The sequence below is a fragment of the Schistocerca americana genome, chromosome 6 (genome assembly GCF_021461395.2).
Source record: "Schistocerca americana isolate TAMUIC-IGC-003095 chromosome 6, iqSchAmer2.1, whole genome shotgun sequence".
Lineage (NCBI taxonomy): Eukaryota > Metazoa > Arthropoda > Insecta > Orthoptera > Acrididae > Schistocerca > Schistocerca americana.
Window position 1 is genome coordinate 89,162,140 of NC_060124.1, and position 17,106 is coordinate 89,179,245.

Genomic DNA, 17,106 nt, shown 5'->3' on the forward strand with positions numbered 1-17,106 from the left:
CCCATCTAATCTTCACCATTCTTCTGTAGCACCACATTTCGAAAGCTTCTATTCTCTTCTTGTCTAAACTATTTATTGTCCATGTTTCACTTCCATACATGGCTACACTCCATACAAATACTTTCAGAAACGACTTCCTGACACTTAAATCTATACTCGATGTTAACAAATTTCCCTTCTTCAGAAACGCTTTCCTTGCCATTGCCAGTCTACATTTTATATCCTCTCTACTTCGGCCATCATCAGTTATTTTGCTCCCCAAATAGCAAAACTCCTTTACTACTTTAAGTGTCTCATTTCCTAATCTAATTTCCTGAGCATTGAACTTATGATTTTATATAGATGTGACTTACCAAACGAAAGCACTGGCAGGTCGATGGACACACAAACATACACACGAAATTCAAGCTTTCGCAACAAACTGTTGCCTCATCAGGAAAGAGGGAAGGAGAGGGAAAGACAAAACGATGTGGGTTTTAAGGGAGAGGGTAAGGAGTCATTCCAATCCTGGGAGCGGAAAGACTTACCTTAGGGAGAAAAAAGGATGGGTATACACTCGCACGCGCGCGCACGCGCGCACGCGCACGCACGCACGCACGCACGCACACACACACACACACACACACACACACACACACACACACAAGCAGACATCATATATATATATATACAAAATCAATGGAACACAAAAGAAAATATGTTACAGTCTGCGTTTACTCTCTGTCAAAGCAAGTCATAGCATTGTCTGAACTGCTTACTTTGCCAAATTCCACAGCATCCTACTATATGGAATTATTTTCTGGGTTAATACACCACCTAGTTCAGTCATCTCAACGCAAAAAAGAACTGTACGAGCAATGCAATGTGCTCAAAAAACAGATTGTTGCAAACCCCTCTTTCAAAAGTCATCAATTCTCCCTCTTCCCTGTATGTACATACTAGAAATCTGTAAATATAATAGAAAGAATTTAAAAGATGTAAATGAAAATTTAAATACCCATCAACATGATATGAGACAAAAGAAAAAGCTTCATGTCCAGTCACTAAGGACATCAGCCTATAAAACCTCCACAGTACACAGCACTATACAAATTTACAATAATCTTTCATACAAAGTAAATGATACATCATCATTCTTACTCTTTTGGAAAAACCATAAGGGCATTCTTATTGGATCATTGCTTCTATTCAGTAGTAAAATTTCTAGATCATTTAAGATACAAAAGATTTGAAATAAGACAGTGCAGCTAGTGCAAGAATCTGAGATTTATAGGATGAATCAATAAACCATAAAGAGCCAAACCATTATCAGGCATCATAGTTGGACCAATATACAGCCATTTGTGAATCAGTACTACTAATAAGCACATTTGTATAATGCAAAATGATAAACATGGAAATTTGCCTGCTACAGTATAATCTCTACCATTTGCAAGAACAGTATTCCTGTAATTAAATAATTCACTTTTGCTTAGTTGTACTATTAAGGACAGTGTCATACCTGACAACAATATACACCATTGTAACAAGTGAAATATTACATACAGTCTCAATGATACAATATGTAGCCTTGATAATGGATTATTGGTCAGAACTTGCTCCCAAACAAATCGGTTAGTGTAACCATCTGTTGTCACCTGTATCTCAATAGCATTCAAATATAGTGTACTTAAACTGGATGTGCTAAAGCCAAGAAGGTGGAGCACCTATATATTTAGGGTGAACTGTGATGTTCTGACACACTATTAGAAACAAAAACAATTTCCATATTGTCTATTCATCCCCCACCTACGATTCATAATAGAGTTTCATAATTCGAATTTGAAAGGCTGTCACTGGTTACCAGCAGACATTAAATACGAAATTGAACATTGCAGATACTAAGGAAAACTAAAAATACACTTAATAGATTCAATACTTTATCAAAATATTCTACTTGGGTATACATTCTGCCAAATCTGATGTTGAGTACAAAAAGATATACGCTTTGTATCTATACAGCTGACAGTGTTCTGTATGCTTTTAAGTGTCAGATGAAAGCAACAGTAGAATAACTAATGAGAAGGAAAAGTAGCCATTTATCACTAAATGTGTTGTGCAGTCCTGAAAGCTCTCCATTATGGATTTGCGGATTATGTGAGAAATAATGAATATGGGTAGTACTGAAAAAAATGCGCCATACGAAAAAAGGGGCATGTGCCATATTTGACTAGTGGAATAACACCGGATTTGACAACTGTTGGCTAGCGCCCCGGAAACCTTGATTGTGGTGACAGGCTTCCCATTTTCTCTAAAGACAGTCAAAAATCTCGATCCAGTTTTAATTTCTGCCGCTTGTCATTATATTATGCGAAACATACCTTTCCAGTCGCCTTGTGCTCTTTGCCCCAAGCATCCATGACAAATGGATCATTCACGGATACACATATAATTTCATCAATTCCCTTCTTCTTTAACTCGTCTGCCTTTTCCACGTATCCTGGAAGGTGTGTCTGAAAACAAAAAATAATTAAATAGAAGGTACAGTCTAATTTTAATTGCGGAGTACCAGTTTAGATAATTTTATTCGACGGTTTTTCCGAAACTCACCTTTGAACAACCAGGAGTAAAAGCACCAGGTACAGCGAATACAACAGCCTTTTTGTTACTGAGAAGTTTTTCAAGATTAACTTTATTCGTAGGGTTGTTCTCATACAATTCAACCGATGGCAATTTGTCGCCAACCTGGAAAAATATGTTATTTTAACACTAAATCTATAGTCAACGGTGAACCTTTCACAGATTTATATTTACCTTCAGACCCATTATGCTGCTTGCGTGAAACGACCGACAAAACTGTTTCAATAAAGCCTTCGTAGTATTGACGCCCGTCAAAGAGTAAATCGACAGCATTTATATAAACCGGGAAATCGACCTTGAAACCAATGCTACGAAAAGTTGCGCGGTAGTTGTGGTTAAATCGCGCAAAAAAAAGTGGCACTGCGTTGTTCAGTAGATGGTCTGAAAAATAGAACTGATTATGTTCAAACTTTTATAGAAACGAGCACTGAAAAAGCTAAATACTCCTCAATCATACATGACATGTACTGTTGCGTTTATAAATGTTTTCAGACCAATTAGATTAGTCAGTGCAGAGGTGTATATTAAATAGACTTTTGTACACTGTACAGCATTTCGATTTAGTGCTGTACAAAAAAAAAATAAAAAAATGTGTTATTTGTGAGAGAAATATAATAATAAAATTACCAGTTAATGTAAAAAGATATAGTTCGGATTGTCAAACAGGCGTGACAAGCAAGTTTTTATTTTCACATTGCTGAGGCAGTACTGCGGTTTTTAAAACCGGGAGAAACCAGTGAGGTCACATGTACCACAACATGACGCGTTTCACATTTCCCAACAGTATGCGTCGCGATGACACTGGTAGGTATTAAAAGCAATCAGACATAAAAACTACTATTGGAATCAAGATCTTAGGGGACAATAAGTCAAACGCTCTGGGAGAGATCAAGACGACAAATAAGAATATCTTCAGGAGATATGACTTTCTGGTATGATTGTTAACCATGGACGTAACAACAATTTGTAAAGCACTTTTGAACAGAAATTGTAACTACCTTTCGATCATTGGGTGATTTCAGTTAAAATAAAGTAATAAACGCAATATTTGCCGTCGGTCTGTAGTTTCAACTGCATCTACGTTTAACTGCAACAATAACTGACCAGTGGGGAAAGCTCAATAATTTTATTCGAATTGCTGCTGCTGCTTGAAAGCGGGTAACTTAGGGATACATAAGACTAAGGCCGGTATTACACTATCAAATTTCTTTGTCCAATATCTTTGTCCAATATCTTTGTCAAAGATATTTGATAGTGTAATAGGGATCTTTGACAAATGTCGTCCAATATTTGATCAAATCTAGGCCGTGGCCGTATATTTGATCAAAGAAATCGCTTGTCTTCTGTTCACTGCAATGCGATATGTTACCACGCGGAGCGCTAGCATCGCTCTGTCGTCTGTAGTGTTTTTATAACCATTGCCGGTAAATACAATTGGTGTGTGCCGACAACTACAGAATTAATAGAGATGTCTGAAGCTTATGAGGCGCTTTACAACGTGAGGCACCCTGAATAAAAAATAGATTAAGAAGATTGGAGACCTAACCTGACCTAACCTAACCTAACATAACATAACCTTCTCCTGTAGCAAGGAATCGGAGTGTTATAGTGAGCCTGTCTTCTGAAGATGTAGCAGTTCTTAAGTGAAAATTGTGCTTTGTGATATGAGGATACACTTCATTGAGCACATACAGAAATGTATGCTCATCCATTCTTAAGTAATTGATGTACGACTTGACGTCTTCCACTGTAAGCTCACGTAACAAGTTTTGTTGAATGCTTTTATCGTGTCGTCGTAAAACCCACGGCTTCACCCAGATTAGATTAGTTTTTCGTTCCATAGATCCGTGCTGAGGAGATCCTCGTGGATGTGGAACATGTCGATTTTTTTTAAGCTGAAATAAAAATACTAATAGTATGAATAAATACATCATTTGTTTCTATTAAAAATTTCGCCAATGGAGTAGAAGGAGTTGGCCAGTAGTAAGTCTTTCAGGCTCCTTTTAAACTGATCTTTATTTCTAACTAAATTTTTTATGTTTCCTGGCAAATTATTGAACATGAGTGTTCCTGAGTAGTGGACCCCTTTTTGAACTAAAGTAAGTGTTTTTAAGTCCTTGTGCAGATCATTTTTGTTCCTGGTATTGTATGTATGAACTGAGTTGTTTGTTGGAAAAAGAGATATATTATTTACGACAAATTTTATTAAGAAGTAAATATACTGAGAGGCAGTAGTTAACCTGCGAGCCGGAAGTATAGTGAGACTCTGTCATTTGGGCCTACGAGAGTTATAGTTTTTTTTTTTTTGTTTGTTTCTCATGCCTAGATAACTGTACAAACATATCGTTGCATGTATTGTAATAATCATTACATATAATGATCCACATGCAACAATATCTCTACGGAAGTATCTAGGCATGAAATACAAAACAAAAAAAGCTAACCTGCAAATCTCGTACGTCCAAACGACAGTCTCACTGTACTTCTGGCCAGCCAACAGTTTCATTTTCTTTCTTATTTTCCCCCAGTACCAATGCAAGAATCTGAAGTACCCAGTTCTTTGAAGAGGTTTCTGCAGGAGGTCCGTGAATTTACTCCACAAATAATACGTATTACACGCTTTTGGACCTTGAAAACTTTTGTTTGACTTCAAGATTTACCCCAAAATATTATCCCATATGACATTATGGAATGAAAGTATGCAAGCTTTTTCACTTTTATGTTGCCTATGTCTGCTAACACTCGAATTGCAAATACAGATTTGTTAAGGCGTTTCTGCAGTTCTGTGGTGTGCTCCTCCCAACTGAATTTATTATCAAGTTGTAATCCCAGGACTTTCAAGACTGTCAACCTCGTATGTATGGTTCCATTTTCTCCCCCTACTTCTTTTCCGCATGTGCACACAATGCAATTGGAGTACGTAGAACTGCTGCTGTTAATAACAAGTTGTTGTCAGCCATCTTGAACTTTGACGAAAAATTTGATGACAGTGTAATACCCCTTGTAGCGCTGCGTCAAAGATCTTTGTCAAATATATTGGACGGAATATTGGATCACATCTTTGATCAAATCTTTGACAAAGAAATTTGATAGTGTAATACCAGCCTAAGCATAAAGGAAATGCACAATATGAGAATGAACTGTCATACTATGCTTAAATAAACACGTATTGTCATTGCTCCACAAATTTGTCTCATCGGAAATAAAAAGACGACACGAACAGTAAATGTGAGTCTGTCTTATAAAAATATTTCTGGCATTGAAAAACTTGTAGAAGTCTAAGAACACTCAATTACTAAATGGCTCTGAGCACTATGGGACTTAACATCTGTGGTCATCAGTCCCCTAGAACTTAGAACTACTTAAACCTAACTCACGGAGGTAAAAATTCTACCTCCATGACCTAACTAACCTAAGGACATCACACACATCCATGCCCGAGGCAGGATTCGAACCTGCGACCGTAGCAGTCACGCGGCTCCGGACTGAGCCTAGAACCGCGAGACCACCGCGCCCGGCACACTCAATTACTGTTTGAATTTTTGCAGTACAGCTACGAGTTATTGGGAGTGTTCCGTTTCCTATCGAATGTCTTTGTTTCACCACTTTATTTATTTTATTTTTGTTTTGTTACTTATGAAGCGCAATTGGCGGCACATTAGGCCAAAATGTTCAAGTGTGTAGATTGTAGGAGGTGACGGTGATGCGGTGCACACATCAGGTCGGTACGCCGAGGAAGGAGAAATGTCTTCGAAGAAGCGCAGATTGTTACATTTTAGTGACTTGGAATCCATGGAAACCGATAATTTGGTTACTCTTCATATACTGCTGTCTTCAGTGTGTGTCAGTATTGGTCGAATGCCGGTGAAACCACTATTAGGGAATGCACTGAATCTGTGCCGTATCAGGTAACTGGACGCCGAAGTCATCTCCGCTCTTTAATTTATAACTCTTAATATATCGGTTTAATATATCGGTACTGCAAGACAGACTGAGCACAACTGACAAAGGAACACAAACTGAGATAAACGCAGCCAGGCAGTAGCGATACTATTATATGGAAGATTTCTATTGGAAAAGGCTCTGAGGAAAATGACAAATTTATCAGTTATAGAACCAACCACGTCACTCACAGTTGGCTAATAACAACTAAGATATTCAGTTCATTCTTTCTGCCGACCCTTGCATTCCCCAAGGGAGATAGCTCCAATATCACATTGTATTTTTTGACGAGACAACTATTCCTATCGCAAGAATGGTGGCCCCCAAATTCGCCAGATATTAATGCTGTGGAATACATTTAGGATATCACTAACACGAACTTAGTACCCAATAAATTCCTACACATATATGTGTAGAACAATAGAATTACCTTGATTTAAGTTTCTCTATACAACACAGTTCTGCTTTTGATTTGTGATCGTTGGTCTCCCTGCAAATTTAGCGTAAGCACAAGATAATGTTCTTCGTCATAATAGTATGTCTCACTATAGCAAAAGTAGTGTAGCCTTAAGTATTAAATACATGTAACAGTAACCGATTAAATTATGCTAAGCCTGTAATGTAGCAGCATCATGAGCAACAACAGCTGTTGTACTGATTGGTACAAGAAAGTTACTTTGAATCCATAAATAGACATTGTATAATTTGGGGGGAGGGGGGATTCAAGTCACACGTCAAAAATCCTGCAATTACAGAAAAGAATCGTTAGAAAAATGTGTGCTGCCTTAACAAGAAAATTCTGTCGGCCACTCTTCAAGAACTTAAAAATATTACCCATCCTCAGGATTGTACATATTTGACATTGTCAGCTCTGTACACACTAATGCTGGGGTAATGGAAGAAAACCACTTCAGACATACGTACAACACGAGAGACAAAGAAAATTTCGTGCATCCAACACATTGCCTAAAACTCTAACAACAAAAATGGTTCAAATGGCTCTGAGCGCTATGGGACTTAACAGCTGAGGTCATCAGGCCCCTAGAACTACTTAAACCTAACTAACCTAAGGACATCACACACATCCATGCCCGAGGCAGGATTCGAACCCGCGATCGTAGCGGTCGCGCAGTTCCAGACTTAAGCGCCTAGAACCGCTCGGTCACTACAGCCGGCCTCCAACAACAGATACCCAAGAAAAAGGAAATGAAAGTCTACAAAAAAACTTTATGGGTAGGGATATACTGAGCATGAAAATAGGTTAAGTGAGGCGAATCTCCTGGTTGAAAAGTGCTATTATTCAATTGAGGAATTTATGAACGATGAGGTGGTCATTTGCACAGCGTGTGTATTTAATATCATAGTGTTGTGTATAATATTGTATATATAAAACAATAACTGAAAATGTGGACACTAGGTACTGTACGTCATGAGAAAAACAGTTTACTAACGTGCTCAAACAAAAAAACCTAAGTTGGTAAAATTGGTGCTAAAAATGTTGTAAATATGAATACATCATAAGCCAAAAATTGCCGTGTCTCCAGTACAGCATGATCAGATTATCTGTAAAATGTGTTATGAGACTAATACAAATGCAATACAATGAAAATATTACTTCGTCACGTGGGAATATATTCAGCGATGAGATAACACATCTTTGGAGGAAAAGGAAAAAACACTACGTCCTTATCGTCTTCCTTCTTCCTGACGCTTCATAAATATGTTGTAACTTGCACGAATAGTCCACGGGTGTACTGCCGGTCCATAGTGTCCAACGGGCACAATATTTCGGCGATCAGACATGTCGCCATCGTCAGCGCAACTTGTTTGGCCTTGACTACTATTTCCATACAGATACTGACATTTCCATACATTAGAAAGGCAATCACTGCTCAGAATGACGTCAAATTTGAACAGAGTATTACTCACGCAAGGGGAAACGTAATGGAAAAAAAAGAAACTGACGAATAATTGGCGCTGTAAGCGTCAGAATATCCACATCAACAGACGTGCTGCACACGAATGTTCCTCAGTTTGCGTCTGAGATGCTTGTCTCCACGAAGGATCGCGCGCTGCTGGTAAAGCTACGATGACAATACTTAGCCCTGCAGAAATTCTGGACAGTCAATGGTTTGAAAAAAGGCTGCTAAGGGTCCGGAAAAAATGATTGCAAAATTCTAAAATACAAGTTGAAGTGCAATGTAGCAAAGGGAGGGAAGCAGTTGGTCCGACGTCGATCGAAGATGTGGCCACAGATTAGCAGGAGGATCGAACGGTGGTGTGCAAACATGCAACGCACGCGGAATTCCCCGAACGTTGGACAAACCTGCGAGCACTGTGCATAAAATCCTACGAAACGTCATGCATAGTTATCCATACAAAATAACATATTCCTGCTGACCTGCCAGCAAGACAAACGTTCGCTTGTTGTTCGCATCGAAGTGGACAATGAATGGCCATGGAACATTCTGTGGACAGACGAGGCTCATTTCCATCTCCAAGGATAAGGTCACCAGATGCAGACATATCAAGAAAGAGGACAAACATCTTCAAAAAGGAAGACGAAGAAAAAAGACGGCACACGTAATCACACGCTCGCATTTAATAAATGAATGAATTAATAGACATAACATACATTCCTTAACTTTTACTGGTACTTCCCTGAAGATCCGATTTTCTGTAGAAGAGTAGGCTCACTTACCAGATGGATGTAAAAAGTTACACAGGAAAATTCTTTTACATTATACTGAACTATCAGCATACCTTTAACAGATTCGAGGTTCAGCCTATTCCTGTCATCAGTCCACTGTGTTGTAACAAGCGAAAATTTCGTTCTGCATTTTAATTGTGCACTGATTTACTGAAAAAGTATCCGGCAAGTTTTAAAGTTTCTGAACGACAGTCAACAGCCATACTTTCACAAAACTACCTGGTCCATATGTTTAAAGAAGAGAACAATAGAACGAAAATAGTTGCAAATGTAATTTTACTAGGTCAACTTTGCGAGAAAGGAGGACAATGTGAATGTCCGCACAGACCCCAAACAAAAGAAGGAAATGTCCGGATTTATCCGAACGTCTGGTCACCCCATCCAAGGACATGTCAATATGCAGAATATGGGCAACGTAAAATCCATGCACATCAACTGGTACCACTTCATTAAGCAAAATTGACTGTGTTTTGCGGGTTGACGGCAACGCTTATTGTAGAGCTGTTATTTTTTCGAGGGGATGAGTACTGCGGATTCTGTTACCTACAGTCACTGGCAAAAGCTATGAGCGTCTTTCGCACACCATCATCATTCCAAACCGTCAACAGCACGGATGTCTGGGTAGGATACTTTTATGCAAGATGGCTCTCCGTCGCACATTGCAGAGGCATTTCGGAAAGGCTAGAATTATCAGCTGTCATTTGTCTACACCCTGGCCCTTCAGGCCAGTTGATCTTAACCTGTTTTACTTCTGGCTATGGAGTTCACTGAAAGCTGATGTGTTCAGTGCTCCAGTTACGAGTGTATCTTAATTGAAGGCACGTATTACGCAACTCATTCTGAACGTGACACCCAAGACACTCCGATCTGTTGTGTAACATGCTGTTTCTCGATTTCAACTTGAGGCAGAAAACAGAGGCCAGCATACTGAACACATCTTATGCCAGTCTCACAACAATTTCATTTTGCTTTTAATACGGTTTTTGGCCTCAGGCAATTAAAAACCGTTTTCTCCCATCCGATGTTGTATGCCCTTGCCGTGGTGGTTGTGTTTGCCCAACTAAGTGCCACAACTGTTGACTTCTAAACTCGTGCAGTCATGCACATTTGAACATTACAGATGACATAATGTGCAACACAAACCATAACCGTTGTACTGCGATAACATGATACGTAACCTATGACTATCCAAGGAAATGTGATTTGTGTGGTCTGTTTTAGCTTTTTAGACAATAGGATGTAATTATGAAGAATAAATAAATGACTAGTACTGTTGTATATTTGGTTATGTATTGTGGGTAAAGGTTACACAACACTCTTCTGAGTTTAAGCACTTCCTCTGGCCAGAAACTCCCCAGGCATGAACATCATTGAGCATATCTGGGATGAACTGCAACGTCCTGTTCAGAAGAGATCTCCACCCACTTGTGCTCTTACGGATTTACGGACAGCCCTGCAGGATTCATGGTGTCAGTCCCCTGCAGCACTGCTTCAGACATTAGTCGAGTCCATGCTATGCCGTGTTGCGGCACTTCTGCGTGCTCATAGGGGCCCTACACGATATTAGGCAGGTGTACCAGTTCCTTTGGCTCTTCAGTAGGACAACAGAGGGTACATATTCAGAGCACACCATTAACACTTACCTATTAACATAATGTAAAATAGCTTTAAGATGAAATAGAATTAACAAGTGTCATCAGCTGCTAATTTTGTGCTCATAATCTAACCGATTTTCCACTCACACTTCAAAAAATTTTACATGCTGGTATTAATTAATTGCTACCCCTACTAACCATAAAGCAAACAAGTTAACTTGCAGGCAGACACTATTACAAGACAAAAACACACACACACACACACACACACACACACACACACACACAAAAAGTAAGCAAGCACACCTTACGCCAGATGATTTGGGCCTGAGCTGCCGGGGTTGGCAGTCATGTGTGCATGAGGTGCGTTTGCTTTTGTGTACGAATCGTGTCTCTGCTTCTCTTTTTTGATGAAGGCTGTGGCCAAAAGCTTTGTGTAAGTGTCTTTTATTTGTATCTGTCTCCAACTTAACGTGTCTTCCTTAAAGGTAAGTGGCACACATCTTTTCCTACATTGTTGATATTCCTCTGTGGAATTTCCACTGTCGTTTTTTTAAAATTTTATGGTTAATCTAGGTGCTGTGAATCATCTGCAAACTTATTTCATCAGGAGCATTCATGAATTTATATCCTGCTCTGTTGAGTTGAGTCACATTTTGTGTCATTACCAAATACCAATATGGCTGTGTGAATGCTAACAGTGAGAAATCAGTGGTGTAAAGCAATGGCCCACAGATGAAACATGGAGGACTCTCTACTAGTCCATTCTATATTAGTCTTTTGTGCTAATTAGGTGTGTGTGTGTGTGTGTGTGTGTGTGTGTGTGTGTGTGTGTGTGGCAGAGAGAGAGAGAGAGAGAGAGAGAGAGAGAGAGAGAGAGGGGGGGGGGGGGGAGGTGGGACTGACTAAGAATTTTTTATTTTATGTCTCCATTGTCAAATATTTTCGAAAGCTAACAGGAGTACAAAAATTCAGTAGTGTGTTTGAATACGCATATGATAATCAATATACATACAAGAAATATGTTCCAAAAACAAGTAGCTGCTCTTTTACCATTAATACCAAGTGTTCCACATAACCCGTCGCAAAGAATGACCTTCACAAAAGTAGAATGAATCAAAGTATATGTTACTGCTGTTAACATTTCATTACCTGTGCTCCAATATTGACAAAGTTATATTACACATTTTTGATATCTCTTATGTTTGAATAAAATGTTATTTATGGACTGAGACAAATAAATTGAAACTGTCTACTAATGCCCACCTGCTAATTTGCCCTCAACTTGAACAACCCTGCACAACACAGGACCTGATTGAGGGAAACAACAAGGCCATCGGAGTTGCTACCTTCTGGAAATGCTGACTGGACACAGAAATGAATGACTATTTATGAGTACAAAGATAACTTAAAAAGACCATCAATTCTCTAATCACTGTTAATAAGATGTTTTTATTCCTCAAATCTAGGTTATCAGATAATTTGCAGGAGCACCAATAAGATCTGTTTCAGGGTTTCTTTTGCTTTAATTTTCAGGTATTTCATATTTTCTGTTGTATAAGGTAGTTAAAGGCCTCTGTACAAGAATATACAATGCCACACTGAACCCTAAAAAAGATAGAAAAGTATACACGGATATTATTTGGCTGTCTTGTATCATGGTTTTGTGTTGTTGTTGTTGTGGTCTTCAGTCCTGAGACTGGTTTGATGCAGCTCTCCATGCTACTCTATCCTGTGCAAGCTTCTTCATCTCCCAGTACCTACTGCAACCTACATCCTTCTGAATCTGCTTAGTGTATTCATCTCTTGGTCTCCCCCTATGATTTTTACCCTCCACGCTGCCCTCAAATACTAAATTGGTGATCCCTTGATGCCTCAGAACATGTCCTACCAACCGATCCCTTCTTCTGGTCAAGTTGTGCCACAAACTTCTCTTCTCTCCAATCCTATTCAATACTTCCTCATTAGTTATGTGATCTACCCATCTAATCTTCAGCATTCTTCTGTAGCACCACATTTCAAAAGCTTCTATTCTCTTCTTGTCCAAACTATTTACCGTCCATGTTTCACTTCCATACATGGCTACACTCCATACAAATACTTTCAGAAATGACTTCCTGACACTTAAATCTATACTCGATGTTAACAAATTTCTCTTCTTCAGAAACGCTTTCCTTGCCATTGCCAGTCTACATTTTATATCCTCTCTACTTCGTCCATCATCAGTTATTTTGCTCCCCAAATAGCAAAACTCCTTTACTACTTTAAGTGTCTCATTTCCTAATCTAATACCCTCAGCATCACCCGACTTAACTCGACTACATTCCATTATCCTCGTTTTGCTTTTGTTGATGTTCATTTTATATCCTCCCTTCAAGACACCATCCATTCCGTTCAACTGCTCTTCCAAGTCCTTTGCTGTCTCTGACAGAATTACAATGTCATCGGCGAACCTCAAAGTTTTTATTTCTTCTCCATGGATTTTAATACCTACTCCAAATTTTTCTTTTGTTTCCTTTACTGCTTGCTCAATATAGAGATTGAATAACATCGGGGAGAGGCTACAACCCTGTCTTACTCCCTTCCCAACCACAGCTTCCCTTTCATGGTTTTGTATAAGATAGTTTATGTGAAACTGAGTTTTATTGGTTTTTGTCTTTAGACAGCGCCAATGCCCATGGAGCAGAGAGTTATGAGGGTTGGAGCACTGGAAGCTGCCTAGAATATCTGATATATGTAGTGTACTGTGAAAGTGGCAACAATTAAAGTGATTCTGTTAATACAATGAAGAATGTGTGATATGTAATCTTTGCAGTTAATTGTTATTAAGCTGCAATAATTCACTTGTACTTGAATGTTTATAAGTAAACTTAATGAAATCGACTACTTTGATAAAAATGTGTTCTCTCCAATGTTGGAAGCAGCTGCATGGTGTGGTACGTGTATATTATTTTATTTGGTGGATGTAGCACATTTACAAAGAAACATACACAGAGTTTAAAATTGGTCATCATCAGCCATTTAACACTCTCTGTACCAGGCCTATTTTATGTACCCGCCCTAGAAATCAGGCAATTTTGCCAATATTTAAAAAATCACTGCATTAAATCTACTTTTTGGTTTGTGGCTAATTTGGTACCATTTTGGAGCTGCGCTTTTCTCCTTTAATTGTGTACAAACGAAACTACTTTGGAATGCACAGCTTTAAGGTAGAAATCACATAGATGTTTTTAAGAATTTAGAAAAGTCATGTGGATAAGAGAATGCAATTGTTATTACTTTTAACTAATATTATGGCACTACATAACATCTTTCTGTCAGTCTACAATATGTGCATACAAATTTCACACAGAATCATATTGTTTTTTAGTGTGGAAAATTTTGAAGCAAGGTTCCAGGCAGAGTGAAACACCACACTGTTCACATGCATACCATGCCTCTTTGTGAGAAGCTTTGCCATTCTCTTTCTTGCTCCTGGCACTGCACACGTGACACACAGGGGCAGCATGTTTCTTTGCAGTTGAAGGTACGTGCTGCAAAAAATTTCTTTTTGTTAGCTGACCTACAGTTCCTTCATTCCTTTGTATGACTTCATGTGTATCATCTTCAACAAGCTGAGCTGCAAACACTGCTATGAAGTCTGTTATTGTGAGTTTCTTGTTGTACACTGCATTGTATAGCCAAAAAGCATTTGATACTCCCATCAGCAGCAGATGGAAATATAATTTTCACCACCATTTCACAATTCTGTGCTGGAATGGATTGTACTGCAGGTGCTGGTCTCCAACATCCACTCCAATTTTATTCAGATTGTAATCCAGTACCTGAAGTGGTTTCATTGCTACAGACCCATTTTTCTTAGTATGCGTACCAAATGTGGCCTGATGCCTTGTAGACAATGTATACACATCCCTCTTATCCTTCCACTTCATTACTAATACATTATATTTACGCCGAAAAGACATTTCGCCCATTCTCAGCTTATTAGATACTAAATCTATAGGTAATCCTTTCCTACGTTTGTTCACAGTACCAACAGCTCCAATACCTTTGTCAGCCAGTCGAAAAAGCTCTGGACTGGAATCAAATCAGTCTAAATACACAGTATGACCTTTATTCAGTAAGCTGCCATCAGACAGCAATTGCAATATAACAGCAGACAAAGAATTGTCAACAATATGCTTACCAGCATAAACTTCATAGTTTACAACATATCCACTACTGGCTTCAGCATAACCCTTCAGTCCATACTTATGAGGCTTATTTTACATTAAACACGGTAGCTCACTTGACCTCAAAATGGGCATATTCCTTCATCAATTGTCAGTTTTTCTGAGGGACGATATGCCTGGATACATCGCTCCTTCAAATTCTTATAATAAGGTAAAACTTTATAAAGTGGGTGAAATAGTTCCTCACCTGGTTATTTTCTGTTTAGAATTGTCATGAAGATGCAAGCACGACAGTATCTGAGTAAAACACAAATGACTCGTAACTTGGGGACAGAAGTTACAAAGAACAGGATTAGTGCTCCAGTGGTCCACAATTTTTGGCTTTCTTGAAATACACATGTGGAAAAGCATACCCAAGAAATGCCTCATCTCACTTGTAGTCACTGGCTTCCAGGAACTCAAAACTGAATTAGGCTTCATGTTATTTGCTCTTCTTTTCTTCTGGATTGTCTGTGATGCATAAAAATTTGTCTGTATCTTGAGGTCTTTTACGTCACTGTCAGTAAGGAACACTTTACTGAAATCCAGTACAGAACTTGAGTCATCAATATTCACTAGAATCTGCCTGGGTGTACTGTTGATCGGCAGGAGTAGGTAGGTGTCAAATTCAGTCCAGTTAACATCTTTTGGATATGGCACAGCCGCTGGATTTGAAGTAACACCTTCAACATCATTCTTGTCTGTATTTGAAGATAAGCTGTCATCGATCTCGCTCTCTATAAGGAACATCACATTATATGCAACTACATATATCTCTTACAGAAGACATGTTCAGCAGAAATGTGTGTACTGCACAATTACGAGCAGTGATATTCCGCTTAAAATTAGGAAATATGTACCTTCAAACACACCATTGTATTCAGAATCATCAGAATCACTCTCTACAATATCCAGAGTGCTGCTATATTAATCAAATCTGCGATTTCTGTGTCTGATAAACTCCGCCAAGACATTATTACAAACATGAAACAACACAACGACATAAGGAAGACTGAGAATGAAAAGATAAGTTTTAACATGAATTACAGTGCTGTAAACAACACTGCTGTGTCATCTATGGATGCATTTTGCTACTAAACATCTGTAAAATGTATAACATCCACTACTGGATAAAGGCCTTCATGTGGAACTAAACAGAATAAAATAATTTCTCCTAGCTCCATACAGTTTCCTAATCCTATATAGATGTTGTTGTTGTTGTGGTCTTCAGTCCTGAGACTGGTTTGATGCAGCTCTCCATGCTACTCTATCCTGTGCAAGCTTTTTCATCTCCCAGTACCTACTGCAACCTACATCCTTCTGAATCTGCTTAGTGTATTCATCTCTTGGTCTCCCTCTACGATTTTTACCCTCCACGCTGCCCTCCAATACTAAATTGGTGATCCCTTGATGCCTCAGAACATGTCCTACCAACCGATCCCTTCTTCTGGTCAAGTTGTGCCACAAACTTCTCTTCTCCCCAATCCTATTCAATACTTCCTCATTAGTTATGTGATCTACCCATCTAATCTTCAGCATTCTTCTATAGCACCACATTTCGAAAGCTTCTATTCTCTTCTTGTCCAAACTATTTATCGTCCATGTTTCACTTCCATACATGGCTACACTCCATACGAATACTTTCAGAAATGACTTCCTGACACTTAAATCAATACTGGATGTTAACAAATTTCTCTTCTTCAGAAACGCTTTCCTTGCCATTGCCAGCCTACATTTTATATCCTCTCTACTTCGACCATCATCAGTTATTTTGCTCCCCAAATAGCAAAACTCCTTTACTACTTTAAGTGCCTCATTTCCTAATCTAATTCCCTCAGCATCACCCGACTTAATTAGACTACATTCCATTATCCTTGTTTTGCTTTTGTTGATGTTCATCTTATATCCTCCTTTCAAGACACTGTCCATTCCATTCAACTGCTCTTGCAAGTCCTTTGCTGTTTCTGACAGAATTACAATGTCATCGGCGAACCTCAAAGTTTTTATTTCTTCTCCATGAATTTTAATA

The 17,106-nt window shown here is 38.7% G+C and overlaps 2 protein-coding genes across 2 annotated transcripts in view; one reads left to right on the forward strand and one right to left on the reverse strand.

The window, feature by feature from the left end:
* The window catches only part of LOC124619840 (peroxiredoxin-5, mitochondrial), a 34,317-nt gene extending 31,334 nt beyond the window's left edge, over nt 1–2,983 (reverse strand). Inside the window, exons 1-3 of the mRNA XM_047146448.1 lie at nt 2,794–2,983; nt 2,590–2,724; nt 2,361–2,492 (exon numbers count right to left, since the gene is read on the reverse strand). Coding sequence (XP_047002404.1) covers nt 2,361–2,492; nt 2,590–2,724; nt 2,794–2,892 — 366 coding nt within the window. The 5' untranslated portion in view covers nt 2,893–2,983. The remainder of the gene's footprint in view (nt 1–2,360; nt 2,493–2,589; nt 2,725–2,793) is intronic.
* A 389-nt stretch (nt 2,984–3,372) lies between these two features.
* Nucleotides 3,373–17,106, forward strand: part of LOC124619841 — a 127,369-nt gene continuing 113,635 nt past the window's right edge. Inside the window, exon 1 of the mRNA XM_047146452.1 lies at nt 3,373–3,423. Coding sequence (XP_047002408.1) covers nt 3,415–3,423 — 9 coding nt within the window. The 5' untranslated portion in view covers nt 3,373–3,414. The remainder of the gene's footprint in view (nt 3,424–17,106) is intronic.